This window comes from Columba livia, chromosome 8 (genome assembly GCF_036013475.1).
Source record: "Columba livia isolate bColLiv1 breed racing homer chromosome 8, bColLiv1.pat.W.v2, whole genome shotgun sequence".
Classification (NCBI taxonomy): domain Eukaryota; kingdom Metazoa; phylum Chordata; class Aves; order Columbiformes; family Columbidae; genus Columba; species Columba livia.
In genome coordinates, this window is record NC_088609.1 from 4,534,707 (window position 1) to 4,553,550 (window position 18,844).

At 46.1% G+C, this 18,844-nt stretch overlaps 1 protein-coding gene across 2 annotated transcripts in view; it reads right to left on the reverse strand.

Moving 5' to 3' along the window:
• Window positions 1–330: 330 nt before the first annotated feature.
• Window positions 331–18,844, reverse strand: part of DMAP1 (DNA methyltransferase 1 associated protein 1) — a 30,039-nt gene continuing 11,525 nt past the window's right edge. For both annotated transcript variants that reach the window (XM_065071612.1, XM_021285659.2), the window contains exons 8-10: window positions 15,960–16,031; window positions 3,828–3,900; window positions 331–1,726 (exon numbers count right to left, since the gene is read on the reverse strand). In XM_065071612.1, coding sequence (XP_064927684.1) covers window positions 1,380–1,726; window positions 3,828–3,900; window positions 15,960–16,031 — 492 coding nt within the window. In that variant the 3' untranslated portion in view covers window positions 331–1,379. The remainder of the gene's footprint in view (window positions 1,727–3,827; window positions 3,901–15,959; window positions 16,032–18,844) is intronic.

Consider the following 18,844-nt stretch of genomic DNA (forward strand, 5'->3'; position numbering starts at 1 on the left):
TTGACCTTTTGTCTTGGACTAATCTAATTGTGTCGTCTTTGTGTAATCAGCCGGTAAAGGTCAGTGCTGTATTTAACATGGGGGCCCTTTAGGTACTGAATTTGCCTTGCAGTGAATTAACTTGATTATATTTCTTTCAAATATGTCAGAGACCAGGTCAGTTTAACCCTTTCTGTGCTGCCTGGGCCCACCCCTTTGTTTCCAATTCCAAGAGGTAGCACTGAGGAACAATGTGGTCAGGAACACACACATGGGCTCCCTCCTCCTGCAGCCGTGGCCACCACCACCCCTCCCACCTTCCCAACAAGCAAAGTCTCAAGGCACAGCAAGTGTGTTGTGAATCAGCCCAAAAAGTTGGCAAACAAGGACATTCTGGACCGCAGGGAGGGGGGAAGATTTCAGATTGAATGCAGTAGGGGAAAAAAAAACATCAGAAGACTCCTTTGCAAACATGAACCTGTCTCAGTAAAACACTTCCTTAGGACTCCATATTGTCACAATCAAATAGGACATTACTCAAGTCCAGATTAACGTATTGCCTCTGTCGTTGACAAACAAGGTGTTCTCAATATCCTGCAATACATTATACATTTTAGAAAGTAAAGGTCTGTGCCGCTACCGGGGACAGTATGTCTGAGGCGTCGGGGATGCCACGGTGTGGAGACGGGCAGCTTTTATCAGGCAGTTCAGCTCAGCTGTGCCAGGGGATGCACAGAGGGGAAAGCGACCTCAGCTGATCCCCAGGCACACCCTGGGCCCTGAGGCAGGGGTGAGGGGCTGGGCGGCCAGCCCTCAGACAGGCAGGGAGGAGAGGCTGGTGATTCGCATCCCAGAGGTACATGCACAGGACATTGTCACAGGCTCGCAGTGGGAGAATCCCAGGTCTGGCTTTCCTTTCTCAGCACTGGAAGTAGGGAATAAGAACGCCTCTTTGCTCTTCAAACACCTCTCTCCTCCCCAAGCCTCCTGCTCCAGGCAGGGCTACTGCTTGACTCCAAGGACTTGGGCAGCTCATGGCTCATCATCTCAAGACTGCCTTCCCCACTTGCTTCCCTCTGCTGAGCACCCCTTATGGGGCTGTGTCTAGATGAAAATGCCTCAGGCCCACAGCTGTACTGGCATCACTCTTGCTGCCCTCGTGCAAGCTCTCATCACCTAAAGCCTTGCTGCTTTGGTCCACGGTGGCACCCCACATCAAGCTGTCTGCCTGCATGCAGAATATAGAAAGCCCTGCTGACCCCACCTATAGCACCAAGAACACTGTCCAGCACAGGAGACGAGCCCAGAGAGCAGCACTGGGTCCTGGGGGGAACAGGCATGCTGTGCTCCCTTGGACGCGCACACCTGGAGGGAGAGCAGGGCAGCATCCCCAGCGCTTGTCAGGGCATCTGCGTCGGAGACCTGAGCGCTCCCTGTTCTGCCCCCACAACCTTCCTTCTCACCGAGTTGGGGGTCAGTGGTGCTCCTACTACATCAATGATCTGGTCCTTGGCATCTCCCTTGCTCTCCTCGATGCCGAGCCCTGCCTGGCCATCTGGATGGGCGCCTTCTGCACTGAGAGGGCCAATACTACCAGCTTTGGCCAGGGCCTCGTAGCGGTGCCGTAACATCTGCAGCTCGTACTCGCAGTTAGCAAAGGCTTGCTTCAGCTCATACAGCAGCACCAGGTCACTCCGCAGCTCATTGAACATCTGCACGATCTCCTCCGTGGGCATAGGGTTGAGATCTAGGGAGAAAAAGGTGTGCTGTTAAACACCCAGGCCTGCAACTCCACAACAGAAGATCCCTCGAAAGGTCCTGGCTGCCCAGTTCACTCCCACAAAGGTGCACCGGGACCCTCACTCCCATCACATGGTTCATTAGCAACCACCATCCCTAAGGGTCAGAGACCTGAATTTCCAGGCTGTCCCCTTGGGCTCTGGCCAAGGACTAAGGGTGAACCTGCAAAGTCCAGGACTTGGCAAGTGAAGGATAATGGAAGATGCAGATCAGACCAGACTACTCAAGACCAGGACATTACTCAAGTCCAGATTAACGTATTGCCTCTGTCGTTGACAAACAAGGTGTTCTCAATATCCTGCAATACATTATACATTTTAGAAAGTAAAGGTCTGTGCCGCTACCGGGGACAGTATGTCTGAGGCGTCGGGGATGCCACGGTGTGGAGACGGGCAGCTTTTATCAGGCAGTTCAGCTCAGCTGTGCCAGGGGATGCACAGAGGGGAAAGCGACCTCAGCTGATCCCCAGGCACACCCTGGGGATCAACCACATCCTAAAAAAGAGAGCTCAGCCTTGTGAACAAGTCCTCACACACTGCTGCAGAGGATATAAGAGGTCCCACTGTCCCCTACACCTTCACCAACAAGCGGTGGGCAGGCTGAGCTCCCTTGCCTCTGCTGTTGCTCCTCCCAGGGTAGGACTGAGGCAGAGAGTTACCCTGCTGCAGTGTTACAGACATGTTTTAATGCAGACCTGAACTGCTTGTAGCAAGGGCTGGCAGATCACCTTCCCATTCTGCTGCAGCCCATCACATGTGCACACAGAGCCAGGAAGAGCTGCACGTTCTGGAGAAGAAAAGGATGAAGTTCTGCACGTTTATCCCAATATACAGCAGCGGTCCCCTCTCCACAGGGCTGCCCAGATGACCCCTTCCTGCTAGCACTGTGTTCACCCACACAAAGCCCTGGGGTGCTTCTGCACTCCAAGGCACAGCAGGGTTGGAGCACCATGAAGGCCTCGAGGTATTTTGTAAGGCAGGAGTGGGGAGTCAAGAACCCCTCCTTATCCTTGCGAAAAGTGAGCTCTAAGAAGCACTCACATCCTTCCCCGTGGGTTCCCTAGCAAGCACAGACAGTAACTCCCTTAGTTTTTAAGCAGAAGGAGGAAACCACCCTGGTTGAGCTGCTTTCACTAGCCACAGGAGGCCTTCAGAACTGCACACAGTCTCCGAGACAACATATCAAGCCATAAACCTGTCAGCCGAAAACACTAACAAGAGTTAACAGAAACCAGTGCTGGGACCAAGCTCAATAATCTCTTGTAAATCAGCAACAATGCTATTTTTTTCTTCTTTTTTTTTTTAAATCCCCTCAGCCCCAGTGGGGGGAAGAGGGACCATCAGGTGTCTAATCAAGGGGCACTGCACGCTGGGACTTGTAGTACCTGCAAATTGTACCCGCTGCATGGAGGGCAGCAGCTAGCCACGGGCTGCACTTCTTCCCCTCTAGCTGTGAGTGGGTACTGTATGTGGTAAGTGAACCCTTCTCTCTGCTGCTAAGACACTGGAGTTCAAGAGTGAGGGATGTGTGTTTACTCGCCTTTCAGCAGAGATGCTCCAGATTTTCACACAGCATGCAACCTATAAAGCGGGGATGAACAGTCCCAGACGCATTTTGGACTTGCCACCGTGCGCAGTAAATTAAGAGGAAACGAAGCTTGAAAGCAAGACAGGGCAGCCCCGAACAATGCACGTGCCGTGGTCACTAACACACTTAGAAGTACCTCTCCCGGCAAGGCTGAGATTTGCCTTCCTAATACTGTGCTGCCTCTCTTGATGGTTAAAAAGGCCCAAACAAGAGAGAAACAAAGGTTCTTTTAAACCATTTTTCTACTGGGAGGAAAGAAAAAAAAACCCTGTGCATCTTGTTCTGGCTTTTACCCTCTCTCTTTTCTTTTTTTTTTTTTAAACACATAAAATATTTTAAAAACCATTCACATACTGTTATTCAAGAAACTGGCTGTATTACTAGGGGAAAAAATAGCCCATCTTGAGAACAAAGGCTAGCTCTGTGTGTCTCTTTCTCTCTCGCGTGCCCCCTTTACTCACCTACTCCGAGTTCCATCAGCATCTGCTCCAGGGCTTTAATCTTCTTCTGTCCCACCGAGCTTGGCAGTTTCATCTGGAACACAAAGGTAACAGAGCCACACAGCTCAGAGATAGCCCTCACTCACAGGCGTCTAGTTCAAAAGGCAAGAGAGCTTTTCTTTTTATAGTGCAGGGGGAACAAAAAAAGAAAGGGAGAGAAAGGAAAATCAAGTGGTAAGAGAGGGAGACAGGGGCTGAAAGTTTTCAGACTAGGTCCGAGGGCAGGTATTGAAAAGCCCGGTCGTGAGGGCTTTTATTTTCTCTCTCGTGTGTGTGCAAGACACGCTGTTTTACAGTTTCCATGTGTCACTGAATTAACAACAAAAGTTCTTCTTGGCTTCAAACCCTCTCCTGCGGTGCCCAGCCCATCAAAGGGCTCATTTACACAGCGGCTAATGTGCAATGCTGCCCTACTTTATTCGCTTTAGCTGGCCTGATTAGACTCATGCGCTAACAGACTCACTTCTCCTTTTACCTGCTGAGCCCCAGACCTGTGGGATTCATTTACAGAGCAGGCTTTATAACAAAGGGGAGAGACAGAGAGAGCACAGTTACTTGACTGGCGGAAGTGTGAACACACATTTACATCGGAGCTAAGGGGCTAGGTGAGAGAGGAAGCATCAGATGTGAGCTATGAAAGGGAATCGGGGCTGGCCAGGAGAGAAAGAATGCATACACTTAGCAGGGTCCTTCCTCTGCATTCATTTGGGCTCTAGCAGGAGTGCTAGCTGCTCAGACCAAGCGTTTATTAGATTACAAGCAGCACAAACGCAGCTGGCACAATATGGCAGGGAGAACAGGTTTCCGAGCCCTGTGGATATATCCAAGAACAAATGAAAGCGCTTTCCTTCCTCAGCAATGCCAGCAGACAGACCAGGAAAGAGATAATTCTCAATACCTCAGTGTGAAACACAGTTATGGCTGTCCCTCTGTGTCCAGCCCTGGGAAGGTGAGCTCACACCTCCACCCAGGGATCACCATCACCAGCCCAAGCTGCCCAGCAGACCACCGAATAGCCAAGAGGCCAGAGCATCTTGCAGCCGTCCTGCATGCCACCAACTGACCAGTGGCCCCAACCTTGGCCAAACCAACCATGAGATAGCAACACTGGGCTGAGAATCACCTGAAGACAAAGCCACTCTTTACTCCACCTTAAAACTGGTATCACAGTATCACAGTATGTTTGGGATTGGAAGGGACCTCAAAAGATCATCCAGTCCAATCCCCCTGCTGGAGCAGGAACGCCCAGGTGAGGTCGCACAGGAACATCCAGGCGGGTTTTGAATGTCTGCAGAGAAGGAGACTCCACAACCTCCCTGGGCAGCCTGGGCCAGGCTCTGGCACCCTCACCGGGAAGAAGTTTTTTCTCAAATTTAAGCGGAACCTCTTGTGTTCCAGCTTGATCCCATTACCCCTTGTCCTATCATTGTTTGCCACCGAGAAGAGCCTGGCTCCATCCTCATGGCACTCACCCTTTATATATTTATAAACATTAATAAGGTCCCCCCTTAGTCTCCTCTTCTCCAAACTAAAGAGACCCAGCTCCCTCAGCCTTTCTTCATAAGGGAGGTGCTCCACTCCCTTAATCATCTTGGTTGCCCTACGCTGGACTCTCTCCAGCAGTTCCCTGTCCTTCTGGAACTGAGGGGCCCAGAACTGAACACAATATTCCAGATGTGGTCTCACCAGGGCGGAGTAGAGGGGAAGGAGGACCTCTCTCGATCTACTAGCCACCCCCCTTCTAATACACCCCAGGATGCCATTGGTCTTCCTGGCCACAAGGGCACAGTGCTGGCTCATGGTCATCCTGTTGTCCACCAGGACCCCCAGGTCCCTTTCCCCTACACTGCTCTCTAATATGTAATTTCCCAACCTATACTGGAACCTGGGGTTGTTCCTGCCCAGATGCAGGACTCTACACTTGCCCTTGTTAAATTTCATCAGGTTATTCCCCGCCCAACTCTCCAGCCTGTCCAGGTCTCTGGATGGCAGCACAGCCTTCTGGCGTGTCAGCCACCCCTCCCAGCTTAGTGTCATCAGCAAACTTGCTGATAGTACACTCTATTCCCTCGTCCAAATCGTTAATGAATATATTGAATAATATTGGCCCCAGCACTGACCCCTGAGGCACTCCACTAGATACTGGTCTCTGAGGTGAGTTCACCAAAAAGGTCCCATGGTCACCTTACCTACCATAAGCCACAGGCTGAAATTCCCCAAAACAGACAGTCCAACGTAAGTCTCCCAAATTAGGCCCATCTTTTCCACAGTGTCCACTGCCCCAACACCAAAATGACAAGAAGAGACACCACCTGGAACTTCTTAATTCCTTTGAAGGCAGAAGCACTGCACGTACATATACAAATGGTGAAAGCACCACCCTTAACTCAGCTATGGCTGCATGTGTCCCATCAGGAGCTCCACCACCCCCATGCTGGGAAAGCCCACCTTCTCCACCACATCGTTTCAGCTAAGAAACCAGAGAACAGATGCTGCAGAGCATGCCAGGGAAACAGGCCTTTCACAGTATATGCTAAGAAGCACCTGGTCCTTTTGTTAGATATTGCCACCACAATTAAGACTCCAGCAAAGGACCAAGAGGACTACCAGGGAGGATTTCCAAGAAACCAACCTGACCCAGGGGATCCAAAAAGAGCACTAGTGATAGCTTTTCTCCTGGGAGGCTTCCACTAGCTGAAGGAAATATTGGCAACACAAACGATTAATCTGGAAAAGCCTTCAACTGTGACGTTGTATGTGTCCTGCTCACATCCCGCAGGAGTCCGGTCAATGAACACTGAGCCAAGGTCTTCACTGACACTCCTGAAGATTAGAGGATGGAGCAGGGAAAGGCAGGACAAATTAATTCAACTTCAAAGAAAAGAACACTAGAGATGCTCAGGAGGAGTGGGGCTGTGAGTTTAGTTTAAAAACACATCAATTAAGCTTCCTTTTAATTCAAGCAGGAGGATCTGGCCTGCAAACAAGAAGGCTTCATTGGTTTCTCAAAGCAAGAGTATATTTTAATTTTACCATCATTAAGAAAATGTTATGATTTATGTGGCTGCTGTCGGACTAATATCTTTAGAATTTAGCTGGCTAAGCCAATTCATCTCTAAGACTGATGAAGGCTGATTGCTCTCTATGCAAAATGTATTAAAACTAAATGAGCAGTCTATTACTCAAATGCTGCTGATAATCTGTTAGCCAGGGTCCGTTAGCTGGGCTGTCTTGTTGCAGGAGAGAAGCCTTCATGCCCTGTACAGCCCCGATAAGCCCAAGCTTACTTCAGCAAGCCCTTGTTTTGGTCTTTTTAAGCAGACATCCAGAAACACACCAGAGTGCTGGAAGTGTATCACCTGTCCTCATTCCTGAGCTACAACACAGTCCACAGGGACCAGAGGTCTCAGCCTACAGCACATCTCTGGCCCAAGATGCGTGTGTGCTGGGATGCGAGGTTTCTGCAGGCTGTATCTCTGCATTAATGAAAACACCACTCAGGGCAATCTCGTTGCTTGCACCATGGCTCCTGGGATGTTCTCAGTGTTGTCACAGATCGAGTCCTCCGCAGGGGCTGAGGAAAATTATGTTCCTTGGAGAACTCCAGTAAGCAACCACAGCTTCTGAGGTGAATGGCATTTGCCCTTTTCTTTCCTTCCTTATACTAGACTATTATTGTTATTTATTATCTTTAAAGTCCCCATATAATAATAATACCTGGGAAACAGATTGCTGCAGTCAGAAAACTGATTAGCTGGGATTTTTGAGGTTACTATATTTTGGATGCTCTTCTCCTTTGACAGCCTCTCCCTACAGCCCTCTTCGCAACACCAGCCTGCGCTTATAATTACACCAACGTCGCTTTTGATTTAAGGACTGTAATCCTTTGTCCTTGCTATAAACAACCTGCATTAAACACACGAACTGCTTGTACCAAGAGAAAAATAAATAAAGAGCCACAGGAAATTGTGTGAATCAACACCACAAAGCCACAATGCCAGAGCCCACCTATGGAGAGAAGAGCCCTGCCTGATCCTGGGACACACGGCCTCTCTGGGCATGGGGTACACTGGTACCAACCCCGTCTGCTCTCCCCTCAAATAGGAGGGCATTGCTCAGGAATTGGGCCGTGAAGCTTAGATAGATAAAGAGAGCACCCACCTGTCAGGGCAGGGGCTGAGAGACTGGAGGTGGCCCCGAGACATTCAATTCCTATAGACAGTCTCACCACGGAGCACCCTTGAGGTTTTGAATGATACAGGATTCGTATTTAATGTTCAAGACATTCTGCCAACAAAGCCTTGCTAATTCACACTAATGACTAGGAGACCTACTGCAAATTAATTGCTAATTGGCAAAATTCATTAAATGAACAAACATGATGAGAAATAACTGAAGATAAAGCCTCCCCAAACAGACTTGGTTCGTTTATTTTTGTGTGCCATTCTGTTTTCATGATTTATGCTAATACTTTTAAGCATAGTTGTAAATGTATTTGAGTATATTTTGGTGGAGTAATGAAGTCATAGCAGAGCTTGGAATATAGTCCCCTGTTATTAGCATCACCACCTGGCAGGTTGAGATTGCCATGGGGACCTGCACTGGGAACGGCAGAGGTCTCGAGGATCTACAAAGACAGATTCAGCCAGGTCCCACATGTGATTATATCTATGTGGTCATCCTAAATGTCCTGCTCTCAACGTATCGCTTTCTTACAAATGTTCCACTTCTGATGCTCACATTAAAAAAACCTCCCACTTTCATGCTGAAACCTTTCGTTTGGTCTCTCACCAAAATACAAGGTTTCTTAAATCAATCAATGGTTAACCGGATATTTCACATGTACCCTCCCTGATGCTGCACTTCATTTTAATTCAATTTTGAGACAATCCTTTCCTTAAACTCACCCTTCCCCAACCCTAAACAATGTGACCGTCTCAAAACAGTCAATCCTAAAAGCTCCACACATCTGACCTGTGTTTGTACAACTATAAACTGTGGTTTTACACACTGGCATTGGTTTTGTTGTTCAGCGTTATAATACACAGCTCACTGACATTGAAAACCATCTCTTTGTGGACTTCAGCAGCAAGAAAACTTTCTCATTAGGCACTTTCTTCATGGAAATCTTTAGTACTGAATTGCTTAGTGGGTTTCCGGGAAGGAGCGCTAAAGTTTCAGATGAATAATGTCTTTTGCATTTTCTGGCTTAAGGTGGGATAAGAAGGTCGACCTTTCCCCAGCTGCATGGCTCTGCTCTGCAGGAGCAGAGATCTTCCACTTCTGCACAGTTGTAAGACTCAAGGAAGGAAAGAACCATATTAAGTACTTTAGCCTTAGAGCTCTGGAAAAAGCCCCAACAGAGAAATTCAATTTCATATACGAACATGTGCATTTCCGGAAACTTGAAGTACTTAACTGCTCAGAACTAAAGTTCTACAATGAAAGGTAGATGGGTAATTGCATGGACATGTGCAAAAGTTAGAAGAGTTTGAAACTGCACAAGTATTCTCTGCATCAATTAACATATATGCTTCTCCCTACAGCCATAGATCCCATGTCTTACGCCAGTGCCTGCTGGTCTGCCAGACTGAGATTTAGAACAGATAAAACTAAAGCCTCATCCTACTATGCCATACCTACTACACCACGTAATACATTAAACACACAGCAACCCCTTTGGGTTGTCGGGTGACCATCAACTTGCTCCATCAATGATGCTTAATGCTAAATAAAACAATTTTAAGAATAAAACATTTCTATATTACCTTATATAAATTGTTATTTCGGTTTTGTTTTACTGAAGTTCGACATACCCCTCAAATTCCCATATCAATTGTGCAAAAATATAAATTCTCTACTTGAATCCTTCTAGTACATTAAACCAGTTTTACTTGTTAGAGGAATATACCTAGTGAAAGCTTTACCAAGGATGAGGGAGGCCAGCAGATCCTGAAGAAGCACAGCACACTCGGGCATATGGCAAAGGAGCAGTTCACTGGTCCTATAAACACTAATGCCTCGTTATGCATCTCTAGCACTGATTCAAGGGGTAAAGCTAAGAGACACTTCCTAAAGAATCCAGCGTCCTGGAGCATCAATATCTCAGCATGATGAGCTTTTCACCAGTGCAGATAACAAGGTCTTCATTGTTTTTCCACTCTCCCACTCTCTCCCCCCAGGAAGTGGGGAGAGATTGCTTTGACCATGCACAAGTGGCCTAAAATGAGAACGACTTGGAATCCACACAAACGATGGTTAATACCCTGGAAAGAGTCGGCTTTCTCCCAATTTGACGTGCAGCTTGTGACAAGGAACAAAACACCTGAGAAGACAAGAGGAATTCACACCTTGCCAGGACTGCAAGTCATTTAGAAGATGATCATCTTCTGGCAAGCAAAGTATTATCTGCCACTTACCAAGCCTGAGTTTCCATGCCCTTAAATCCATCTTGCTTAAAATACAGTGCAAACCCATGAAACAAATGCAAAAGGACTATGGGAAGTGTTTGTGTAGGGGAAAAACAGTAAAATACACAGTGCAGAAGGACGGACTGCACAGGACATTTTTACTGGAGGGTGCTTTATGTTAAAAACACATTACCAGGATGACACTACAGAAACTTGCTTCAGGAGATCTGCAGATGCCCAGATAATTCTACCCCTGCCTCTCACCGCAGGTGTGGAAACCAAGGGGAGACCTGTAGTGGCGGCTGCAGGAAACAGAGACGGCTGCAGCCCCTGAGCTGCATCCGACTGGAACAAGACGAGCACAAAAGAGCGTGTGATGGTCACGGGGGGGCCCTGAGATCAGCCACAGGAAGGGGAACTCTGAGGACAGCTTCACATACTACAAAAACATTCTATAAACTTCCAGGCCAGACACAAACCCAAGAAACTGCAGCAAAACATGAAGACAGTCTTGAATTGATGTTGCTTTTCAAATTGAACTGAAACCACGCTTAAATACAAAAAAAACTCCACAGTGACTAATTACACTCCGAGGATTACGTTGGTTATGCTAATGAAAGAAAAAAGTAATATACATGGTGCTCTGCACAAGTTACACACAACCAGATTACCTGATGAATGACACCTAAGACTCTGTCACTACAAGCAGATATGGGTAGTAAAAGCTGCTTGAATCAGCCCAGGACTGGCAGACAAAGGTCCCCAAAGCCTCATACTGCACAGACGCTATTTGCTACCGGATGATTCAACAGAAACAGCAACATGGAGTGTCCTTTCCAGAACTACAACTCATTTTAAAAGACCCCATTACTGTACCCAGAGTGCTACTTTATACCCAAGAGCCTGCTAAGGCTTTGGTCCAGATGCTCTCCCACACGAAAGAGCTCCATGAAAAGGGTGACGGATACATTTCTTTCAGCAATGTAACATTAACTGCTTGTCAGTTTAGCTAAGAATGAGAACAGAGGAAGAGTTAGATTCACCCTGTCCAGTTCATTGAAGATTTTGTATCCTTCACTGTTCCCTTTAAAAAAAACACTCCAATATTTTTGTCTTATTTCATTCTTTACAAGCAGGAGTTTGATTAGGAAATGCACCAGCAGTCTCTCTGACCTAATTAAAGGGCATGTAACAACAAATAGATGGCAATGCCACAGCATGAATTTGATCCAGCCTGCATCATTTGTTCATAACTTCCATTCACAGAGACTACTACTTCCCTTCCACACCTCCCTCAGGCTCCCCACGGAAATGACTCTCGCCCACTCTCTTGTACAATGCAAAACATGCAACTTCACTAACGAAAAATTACCAGTAGTAGCAACAAGCTCATCTCAGCTAACTAATCCATGGAATGTTCAGATCTGGAAACATAAACTTTCCTTCCTAATAAGAGTGTGCTGATCTCCATCAGATTTATGTCAGGATGCTTTGAAGTGCAATCAATACAAGGCAAATAAATTATTAATTGCTCCAAGTAATTAAATTTATCAAATCCAAATAAAAATAACTGATATTTTATGGAACTCCTTCTAAAGCTGAACCTCTGAAGGGACAGTATTGATCACGGGAGGACAGACAGATGTTTCACGTGTTCACAGCCGATGAGGTCTGGGTTTGCATTAATGACAGTGAAGGAACGGAGCCAACAGCCTCCGATGCAGAGTAAACAGGCGGCGTGCTTGGCCATTTAATTGTGGGTCAGACCAAATATGGAGAATAAATATGTCTAAACAGATATGTACAGGCCCATCTTCCTCTAGAAGCATCACTCACCTTGGAGCTGGAGAAAGCACTCAGTTCCTACTCCAAGAAAAAAAAACAAATGAAGAGAACTCACACACACACATTCCCCCCACAATCACAGTAAATTCTTACTCATTAATCAGTGCTAAAAAAATGCTCAGCAGGCTAGTAAATATTTAAGAGCTGGTGAGTGTGAATATTTGAATCAATGGGTAGTAAAGCTGTACTTGTAATTTTCCTTCCGCTATTTCTTTTTTAATTGGTCTGACTGGCAAATTGTCCATCAGATCCCAGTTAGCAGATGGAGTCAGGCTGCTGGCTGGAAGCCTCTTCTGAGGGGAGGTGACTGGCTCCAAAAGGCTGAGCTGGAGCATCCCTCAGTCCCTTTTGCAGATTGAGATCTCTACAAACTCCTTTTCATCCTGAAGTTTTGCTTTGTTACCAGGTAAGACTTCACTCAATTCTCTTCCAGTTCCTTTGTTTCCAAACCCATGACAACAGAGCAAGGACACAGACTTATACCTCAACATGCAGCAGGGGGGACAAACATCCACCCTTTTCTATCCATCACCTTCCTTCTTAAAGGCACTGTTGCAGAAAATCAACAGCTTTAATGAAATCATAACTTAGAATTTGCAGATAAGGCTGAGGGAGTAGATGAGCAACTTAAAAGACACTGAAGAGGTGTTAAGGTGCGCCCAAGTAAAGTGCTCTGAACACAACAAAGTCAAAGGTTAAAATTAAAAGCTGAACATGACACGGTACAGAAACACTGCAATGAATTCAAAACAAACTCAGCTCTGCCCTACAGAAGCAACATGATGCCTAGATCACAAACATGTGGTTAGTGTTGGTTTGTCTAAGTTCTGGAAAAGATTCAAGTTCAACAGCTCCTATTTTCCTTTCCTTCAGGCAGGTCCTCAATAAAGCTTTCCTTCCTCATAGCTCCCTGCTTTCCCTTTAGTCCCTTCCTCCCCTTTCCCTGTACAAATTCCCTACTCATCTCTCATTTCCTCTGGCTCCTTGGCTGTCTGTCCTCCCAGCTGAGCAGACCTGGTATAACAGGAGGTTTTCTAGAAGTAACACTTAGGATTAATAATACATTCTGGTGTTATTTTCATAACACTGTTTAACTAACAGCAAAGGTCTAAAATTCCTTTTCGAGAAACTCACGAAAGGCTTACCCCCTTCCAAAACATCTGCCACCTGTTCTCAGCGGCACGGAGGCAACACACTGCCTCGAATTAAGACGAAGCTTTTCACAATGCTCATCTTCCTCCTGCCTCAGAGAAACCTGCAGCCTGTGCTGTCAGGAGGCAGAGGGGAAATCCCTGCAGAGCAAGGGCACAGGGGCTGCGGCCTCTGGCTGTGGCACGGCCCCATGGAGAACAATGGGAGACTGAAGCCATTGTGATAGAAGGCAGCCTGTGGAACTTGCTGGAGAAGATTACTCTTCAGCGTCTGCTGAAGGAGAAACTTTTGGTTATGAAGAATAATGGCTGTAAGTGACCATTAATCCTAGGGTGGGGAAAAAGGTCTTCAAATTCAGCCTGGGCATAAGGTTCTGTAAGCTCTAACAAAAGGGGGAGTTTGAAAAACCAGAGCTATTGTCATAAAAACTACTGGGAACTAACTTTTTCTTCAAGGACTCATTTCTATAAATTAACTCAAGTTTTCAGACTAATTGTAATTCCTCAGGAAAAAAAATAATCTCTAATCAAAGAGTAAGTGCTATTATCCTGGGGATGATACGGTACATTTTTCACACGTGACAGAGGTTGAGTCCCTGATCTCAGTGCAAAAATCCAACTTTGCTGAATTATGAAGGCGTAAAGTGTGGTAGCAAAGTACAGAATAAAAGAGGACAATAGAAGCCTCTAGGTGAGGAACCCTTTAGGTCCTCAGGCAAAAGAACTTGCTGCAAGATGTCACAAGCCTTCAGAAATCATTTTCCAATTTGCTCAGGGCAAAACATCTTACACTGGATGTTGCCAGAGTACAAGTTTCCAGCACAGCATACCAGTTCCTCGCTGAGTTCCAGTCAGCTCCCACCCTTGGCGATTCCACACCACTGTAGAGGGTTTGCCACAAAAACCCCACAAGTAGAATAATTTGGATTAGCATGGATTGTCAACTCCATACCATTTAGCCCTTCAGTATCTCTTACCAGTTCAAAAGGCCTGTATTGACCTCATGTAATTAATTCTGCCAATCACCCATATGTGAAGCAAGTCACTATCTTAGCTCCAGTTTTAAAAACAAGGAAGACTTGAATAAGGAAGCCGGGTGACAGACTAAAAGCCACAAATGAATTAATTTTGCTGGATTTGAGGCAGTTTCACATTTCCAAGCAACACAGTGTTGTTTTTTCGCCTAGATCAGTCATTTGCAATCTTTTTCAAGTTGCAAACCATTAGTACTTCTAATAACAGCATTAAGTCCTTAAAAATTTCAAGCAGAGCACAGAAAGTTGCTCTAGGTCATCCAGGAGCATGGATACTGCAGGCTGAAAGTTGCTGAATCAGACTGCCATGCCTTAGCTTATCACTGCATTTTACGAGCATTAAAGAGAACAGGGAGAAGCATGAAGCACCTATTTTGACGAAGGCTGTGATTTGAATTGCCTGCATGGCACACAAAAAGGCTGCTGGTTTTGCCAGATGGTTCTGTCACTGACAGGTTATTGCTCAGCTTCGTTTCCAGGGGGGTGAAAAAAAACAGAAAAGATCAACCATCACTTATTAGTTTTCAAAATCCCAATCAATCTCCATAAATTACTCTATTTATCTTGGTACTGGAGAACACATCTGCCACGTCTCCATAAATCTCAACACATGCCCTGCAATCTTGCCTGTCACTTGCTGGGATTTTAGTCTTCCTCAGGGCTGTAGCCCCCACTCACACAGGTAGCCTGCAGATGGTGGCACTTGTACACTAAAGGGGTCCCCAGCAGTGACCTTGCTGAGGCACACCACCCCAAAAGTGCACATGCATCCATACATCAAAGCACCATGATCCCAAACCCGTTTCTGTTTAGAGTCCCAGGGTGTTCCCAGCAAGACCTGAAACTATTGTGACATCAAAAGAACATCCCATAAAACAGTCTTTAAAAGTGACCTAGAAAATTACCATGCCAAGCGAGGGTGCCAGGCAAGGAACCTACTTCCTCACCCTTGCTACAATAAAGCAACTAAGGATTATTTTATTTGGCTAGGTAAAAACAAAATTAAAAAAAATAAAGGCACTTGTACTGGGTAAACAGGATTTTGCTACCAAAACCCTTCTGAAAACATTCAGTCTGCCAGGCAGGTTTAACTTACCCAGTATCCCAAAACCTGTCGCTAAGAGACAGGCATCAAGTTTTGCTGATGAAACAGCAAGAAAATTCTTTTCTCAGGGATATCTGTGCAGCAGAATGATCAAAGAGGCCTTTCCCCAAAATATTTTCTGAAGATAAGGGAAATAGGAAAGCTCAAAATTGTACGCATTTATGTGTCTCTTCTTTTTTCAAAGTCACAAACTGAACATCGAGTTCTTAAAAGCACCTCTCATCTCTTTACACACATGCTCTACAAGGCCCATTACATTTGGCTGCATGCTCTGTTTGGACTAGACAGCTCCATTTGGGCCCATCACATGTGTCTAACAGCAGAGCAGGCACGCCAGTAACAAACACCAGCACGTCCAGGTGCCCCTGCAAGGCTTTCACAGAACCAGCATTCCAAGTTTCTGAGTCTTCACATTTATGGAATTCCTTTCTTATTTTAGAGGCAAGAACTTGACTTTCTTTAGCTATAAAAGGAGAACAGAGGAGGAGACAGACAGGCAGGCTGAGAGACATTAACAGAGGTCCCAAGGGACCAGGACAACAGCCTACCCTCTGGCTTCGCAGCGTGACACCTGCAGACTTGAAGTCAGGAAACTTGATGCCAGCAGTCTCAGGAACAGCCTGAAAGAGATCGAAACAGGATGTGTTGATGCAGGAAACACAAGGAACACAAGATTTCATATAGACACTATCTGAAGGGGAAACACTGTTTCCTATGACCGAGAACCACCTGCCACAGCCACATGTCAGAGCTGAGGCAAGAGGAAAATCCCAAGCAATGGGATTCAGTGGGAAAATCCCAAGCAATTCACTGAGGAAAATACTGCAGTTCAAGGCATCTTTGGAGAGCTCAAGCATTTTTGCTTGGTTGGTTTCATGTACTGCTCTACAAAGAGCCTTACATCCATCCACATAAGCACAAACCCCAATCCTAAATGGTATTCCTTATACTAACATATGCATATTTGCACAATAATATCCTTACGCAACTCGTGCCCATTTCACTGATCAAAACAGGCCAGAATCTCCCCAAATCTTGGCTTTTGACTGCAAGTCCTCTAAGGAATGAGGTGAGAAACCTCTGATCTATACAGATATGAGCCCACTAATGAGGATGTAAGGACTCAGCCCCTCCAAGGAGGCCTGCTGTTTATAGAGGTTTTGCCATTTGTCCAATTGTTAGACAAGTTTTCTTTCTTCCTACTTCACATTTTAAACATAGTAATACAAGAAGGCAGACTACTAATGCTGCTGCTAAATAATAGAGCATTTAGTTGCATTTCAACAAAATGGAAAAATCTAAATGAAATCCCTTTAAAATCTCTGCTGCTGAGCAACACACAAGGTGCGCATACTTCTAAATGATTAAACCAGCCTATGTGTAGGGCCCCACACACTGAATGGTGTGGGGTCCTCTGAATGGGCCAGCGACAGTCATGTTTCAATCCACGAATAGCCACAATCGCTGCAAAACATAGGCTCAGTCACACTTTTCCAAAAGGAAGAGTCACTTCAAATCTCACGATTTCTTTGTAGGCATCATTCACCTTGCGGCTCCCTCATTTCTCTGCAGAGAGGCTCGACAGCTTCCCCTTTGTTCCAGAAAAGGCTGAGACAACCAGGGCTGCCCCAAGATCATAAGAGATGCTGAAGGACAGTGACTCAACTCCTCAAGTTCCCTGCCAATGACTCTCACATCTCTATCAGCTCTCCCTATGTCTTGGTCTTGAGGTGGCACCTTGCAAACCACTCTGCCAGGCCAGGCATTAAGATATTTTTTTCCAGTTATCTATGGTCAGTCCAATAAATAGAGGCCCCAGAAAGAGATTTTTAAACATGACCATGGTAGAAAAAGTATTCTCTACCTAACAACAGGGCTCATGAACTCGTAAGGCTCACTTTGATCTTTGGTAGGATGTAGCCTCCCTGCTTGGATTATTAGAGACAAAGAAGGCTGCAATCAAAAAACAATCCTCTCTGCTTCCTCTGGATGAAGGCTGCTTTCAGACTCCTCAAACTCTGCCCCCCAGCCTGTTGCTGAACACTCTGACTCAAGCAGAGAGGGTAAATCAGCATCGTTGGCTTAGCCAAGACAACTCTGCCTGCACTCAGCGCATAAGCAATTAAATGGGTTCTTTTGCCTTGCGTGCCTGTACATGCTGTAAACGCTTCAACCTCAATTGACTCTTTGGTAAATGATTTTCCTTTGTTGAAATGATGCTGATGCAGCTCCCGATTCAAATTCTTAGTTAAAATGCAATTTTTTTCTTAACATTTCCCAGCTATAGTTGGTAATTGACTCCTAATGGACTCTGTCATGGTTGAAACGATGCTAGTGCAACAACAGAAACTGCTTCTCTGCCCACCCTGGCATGCCTATCCACTAGGTGCCTGCAGACAGGCACCAGCCCATGGGCAATATTCAGGGCTGGACCCCCTCACCTTGGCATCCTCAGCATTTTTCCAGCCCTATTCTCCATCACCACCCTTTTTTTCTCTACCAACACCACCGCCAAGTTGCTTTCTTTAGAGGGAGATATGCCAGCCACGGGTGAGCTTTACTAGATCAACCCTCATGGGAATGGTGTCCAGTGATACTATATTCATTAGGAGTAGGAATAATATGTCTTTTTAAAAAGCATTTTAAGGAAGTGGTGGCCAGTAGGTACACTTCATCTAGCAATTATTGTCTAGCATTCACTGCCTCTCTCCCCTCTCTGCAAAGACCCTTTTGGAGGAAAATGACACAAATGCTCTCTTTTCACAAGGTGGAGGTACAGGAATTCTCAGGAACTCACTGCAAATATCTGAGATTTTGTAACAGTCATTTCCTACTGAAGGTGCTGAATTTAGTTCAGTCCATGCTGCCTTCTTTCCAGAAAGGGACATTTAGGTAACGTCAAATGTGAATTGAAACCTGTGTTCTGGGCTCCTTAGACTTTAGCCTGGCTCAGGGAGAAATACGAAGCAATAAGCTCCAGAACACAGGATTTCCCCCAGCAGGGCTGCTCTGATCACGGCTGAGCATCAGGAGAGGGGCATCTACTGAGCCTGGGAGACACTCCTGAAACCCAGGAGTGGGGAAGGAAAGGGAAACCTGGACTAGAAAAAGAAGGCAGTTGAAAGACAACAGTTTCATGGCACAACCCTGCACAGCAGTAGCAGAATACACTTGGGAGAAGCAGAGAGACAGATGCTTCTCCCTGCCATGACGCATGAATGGCTGGTACCATTTCATCCCATTTCTCGGGAATGGAAAGGGAAACAGGACTTAAACCAGTATTTTTCAAATGGGAGAGAGATAGAGAGCACACCAGAGGCCTCTGACAATCGCTGCCTTAGACCATTCTGCCTTCCCAAAGACTTAACCAAAAATGCATCTGCCAGAAGGCAGCCAGCAGCCACTCCCCTCAGAAAAGCTGAGAGCCTGATCC